The sequence below is a fragment of the Lactuca virosa genome, chromosome 5 (genome assembly GCF_052849685.1).
Source record: "Lactuca virosa cultivar CGN04683 chromosome 5, Lactuca_virosa_CGN04683_v6, whole genome shotgun sequence".
Taxonomy (NCBI): Eukaryota; Viridiplantae; Streptophyta; class Magnoliopsida; order Asterales; family Asteraceae; genus Lactuca; species Lactuca virosa.
Genome location: NC_136430.1, coordinates 230,667,303 through 230,670,825, shown reverse-complemented (window position 1 = coordinate 230,670,825; position 3,523 = coordinate 230,667,303). Strand labels below are relative to the sequence as shown.

The following is a 3,523-nucleotide window of genomic DNA, read 5'->3' as shown; positions in this document are numbered from 1 at the left end:
ATTGCTTAATCCCACCGCAATAAGCAAATTTAAGTGTTTGGATAGGAGTCTTTAAAAATCAGCTTATTGTGGTAGGAATAAGCAAAATAAGCTGATTTTAATAAGCAAGTGAGGGAATACTTATTGTTTATTGATCATTTTACTCATATAAGTTGTTTTATTTGTCAAACACTTAAAATACTTATTGCTTATTGCTTATTTCCACGGCAATAAACTAATCCAAACACATATTTTAAACAAGTGTTCTCACCCGAATACGCTACCAGCTAACAAGCTAAAAACTATTTATCAAACACCCCCTTAACAAACAAAACGAGAGTAGGATTTCAATGCTTCTCTGAATATTTTTTGAATCAAATCACTCAAAGGACATGGAGAAATCTGAGCAAAAACGTCAAGATGAGGTCGATTTCATCAGTAACATGCCGGATTCTATTCTTCTTTTGATTCTTTCCCGTCTTTCATTCACAGAAGAAGTGATTCGGACCAGCATTTTGTCCAGACGATGGAAGTATTTGTGGACTTCAATTCCCTCCATAGACTTATTTTCCCGATTTCACCGAGAAGACAAGTTCAAAAAAGAGGAATTCAAAGACTTTGTGTTTTGGGTTTTAGCAAACAGATCCGTCGATTTGGATTGTTTTCATTTACGTTGTTTTAATCACTACTCTCTGTCGACAGTGAGGCGGTGGATTCACTTAGCCGTTACAAGAAACGTCAAACAACTTCACTTGTTGTTTCACCCAGAGGATGAGGATGGGGATGTCGATATGCCTCATTGTCTTGTGACTTGCGGTTCCTTGGAGGTATTTGGGTTAATTTTGTGCTATCGTAGTCTAAGGTTGCCTAATATTACGGGGTTTCAGGCACTTAGGCATCTTCGTTTGACCTATGTTGACTTATCGATAGATAGCGATTTGGTGAAAGGTTTTCTGGAAAGCTGTCCTTTGCTTGAGAGCTTGATTTTTATATCCTGTTTCTTGAACGAACACGATCTTCTTTATATTTCATGTCCGAAGCTAAAAATACTGAGAATTGAAAACGAAAATGATGAGTTGATGTGTGACAGCATTAAGATTTGTTGCCCAAAACTGGTGGATTTGGAGTTAAGAGGTCTTGTAGCAAATAATTTTTTCTTTGAATGTCTAGACTCGTTGAATAAAGCTGAGATTGAGCCTAAATTGATGGGTAACATCAAATCTTTATTGTTTCCTGGAATTTCTCATGTGGAACATTTGTGGATCAACCTTTACTTCTTTAGTCAGGTACATGCTTATATTATTTATGCAAAATTCTTCATTCCTGTTAAAAAAAAGTTTGATGTGTAATTTCTGCAAGGAGCTTTACCACCTTTTTTATTATGAAAAGGTTGACCTAAATCAGACAAGACTGGTGCTCCTGTTAAAACTTGAGTGCTTCTTTTTAAATTAATCTTACTTGCTGTCATTATGATAGTGCGTTTATGCTGCACGTGATCCGGCTCTACCTAATCTGAAGACTCTGGCACTAACCACAGCAGTTGATGCGTTCACCATGGATGAACTCATTCGAATTCTCAAATATTATCCCAAAGTAGAGTCTCTCCAGTTGATTGTTAAAGAGGTATTCTCATATGATCAACTGCTATTTTTTCTATGTCCAGCATGACCAGTCTTAATAAATCTCAGTTTTGACCCATTGTGCCACCTCTACATAGGGACTTGCGCATATACCCTAAACACAATAAATATCCTTTTCAAGAATTAATTTCATTATTTAGATTTCTGCACCTCTCATGAAAAACATATTGTTTTGTTTGATGCTCTAGAAGTTTGATGGGCCGGAAGAGTGGGAATTGCATGAAGGTGAAGCAAGGAGACTCATGACTCCAGATGTGAAAAGAGTTGAGTTTTTTGAATATAAGGGAGAAAAGCCGAAATTTGTTTCAGATTGGCAGGAAGATATATATATATATATATATATATATATATATATATATATATATATATATATATATATATATATGGAAATGGTTTTTAGTTGGGGTACCAAAGCCAAGATCTGGTAAACTGTAAGTAGCATCTAGCTATTCATGTAATGGGTTAACTAGACTTCTTTGTTGGATTTGGAATTTTGCTTCATTGCTCTTCAGTTTCAACTATAACTAGAAAATACTTGTTTGGTTCTACAGTTTTGTTCATATTCTTTCTGCTACGTACAAAAACCACAACAATTATGTAAGTAAAACCAAATCCATGTATTTAATGAAAGCAACACCAATTGTAACATCAATATGTATAACCAACTTCCTCATCATTCAATTTGAACATAATATTTGCACCACCAGAAAAATGAAATTCATAGTTTACGGTATATAGAACAAAAATGAAATATGTACTTTTTTGTTCTAACCATCAATAATCTAGGTGAGAAATTGAGTATCTGTAATAAGTGAATAAAAGAATAATTTGAAAATTTTAGCAATATACAATGCTATTTTGGAGAATAAGTGTATTTATTTTATATTATTCTCAATCTAGTAGAGTATGTTACTTTAATCAATATAAATTTGTGTTAGTTTTGCTAAAATTTGACTTTGGAAAATTTTGTAAAAGTTAAAGTACGTTGCTATTACTGATAAAGAGTGTATTCTTATGGAAAAGGGGGAATTGGTGAAATAAATTGGTTGGAAGAGTATTATAGTCATTTTATTATGTAATTAAAGGGAGAGAGTGGGGAAGGGGGCGGGGTTAGCTAGAAGGTTACTTTTTTTCTTACCCTCGTATGATAAACTTTTCATAACCTTTTTAGAGTTAACGAGCGGATTAGTGGATAATGTTTTGGGTTAAATTTCACATTTACCTTCCAGCATTAGAATAGTCGGTTGATAATGAGGTAAACCACAGTTGTTATTGAGTGCGAACTTGACTTTTATTAGTAGATCCTTGACCGGAGTCCAGAAGTATATGTATGTATAACACTAATAGACACATCATCATACATCATGCATGTGTCTGTTTGAACCACATATGTAAATAAAAAACACGGAATGTATGAAAATAAGAATATATTTACATAACAAAAGAACACATGCATGACACCAAGTATATAAGTATGCTTTGAAACCCTCTTCCAATTCTACATCTATGACGAGCTTACCGACGAACTCTTCCTCCTCATATTCATCATATATGTTCCGGGTGATTTATTAATCTTCAATATTATTTCTATCATGACATCTTATATAAGGCCTATTTTTGTAATTTCTGTGAAACATGGGGACCACGACTATAAATTTGCTATTAGGCAGGAACTATTTTAATAATTTTGTGAAACGAATGGACCATTTCTATTATTTTTGCAATTAGGCCATGGCTATTTATGTAATTTTGTGAAGGGTTGGCTAAAAAGACACCTCATATTACAATATGGACATCCTAATTAATTTTTTAAATTTATTTATTGGCTGAAATTGCATTGTTTTCCGAAAAAGTTGATTATAAACAGTTAATTATTGGTAGACTTTTTATAAAAGTGTCAATAG

The 3,523-nt window shown here is 33.3% G+C and overlaps 1 protein-coding gene across 2 annotated transcripts; it reads left to right on the top strand.

The window, feature by feature from the left end:
• The first annotated feature begins 277 nt into the window (after nucleotides 1–277).
• Nucleotides 278–2,165, top strand: LOC145116036 (F-box/LRR-repeat protein At3g26922-like). Of its 2 annotated transcripts, none has more exons than XM_079052401.1 (3): nucleotides 278–1,265; nucleotides 1,456–1,602; nucleotides 1,811–2,165. In XM_079052401.1, exons 1-3 carry the CDS (start codon nucleotides 372–374, stop codon nucleotides 2,045–2,047), a joined length of 1,278 nt encoding a protein of 425 aa, XP_078908527.1. In that variant the 5' UTR covers nucleotides 278–371; the 3' UTR covers nucleotides 2,048–2,165. The 2 variants fall into 2 exon arrangements, with proteins under 2 accessions (XP_078908527.1, XP_078908526.1); XM_079052400.1 differs by having other exon boundaries at nucleotides 1,808–2,165.
• Nucleotides 2,166–3,523: the final 1,358 nt, after the last annotated feature.

Coding starts and splice junctions, on each gene's coding strand:
- LOC145116036 (XM_079052400.1), top strand. CDS start 372: ATGGAGAAATCTGAGCAAAAACGTCAAGATGAGGTCGATTTCATCAGT. Junction 1,266..1,455: donor ACCTTTACTTCTTTAGTCAG/GTACATGCTTAT, acceptor TCATTATGATAG/TGCGTTTATGCTGCACGTGA. Junction 1,603..1,807: donor TCCAGTTGATTGTTAAAGAG/GTATTCTCATAT, acceptor TTGATGCTCTAG/AAGTTTGATGGGCCGGAAGA.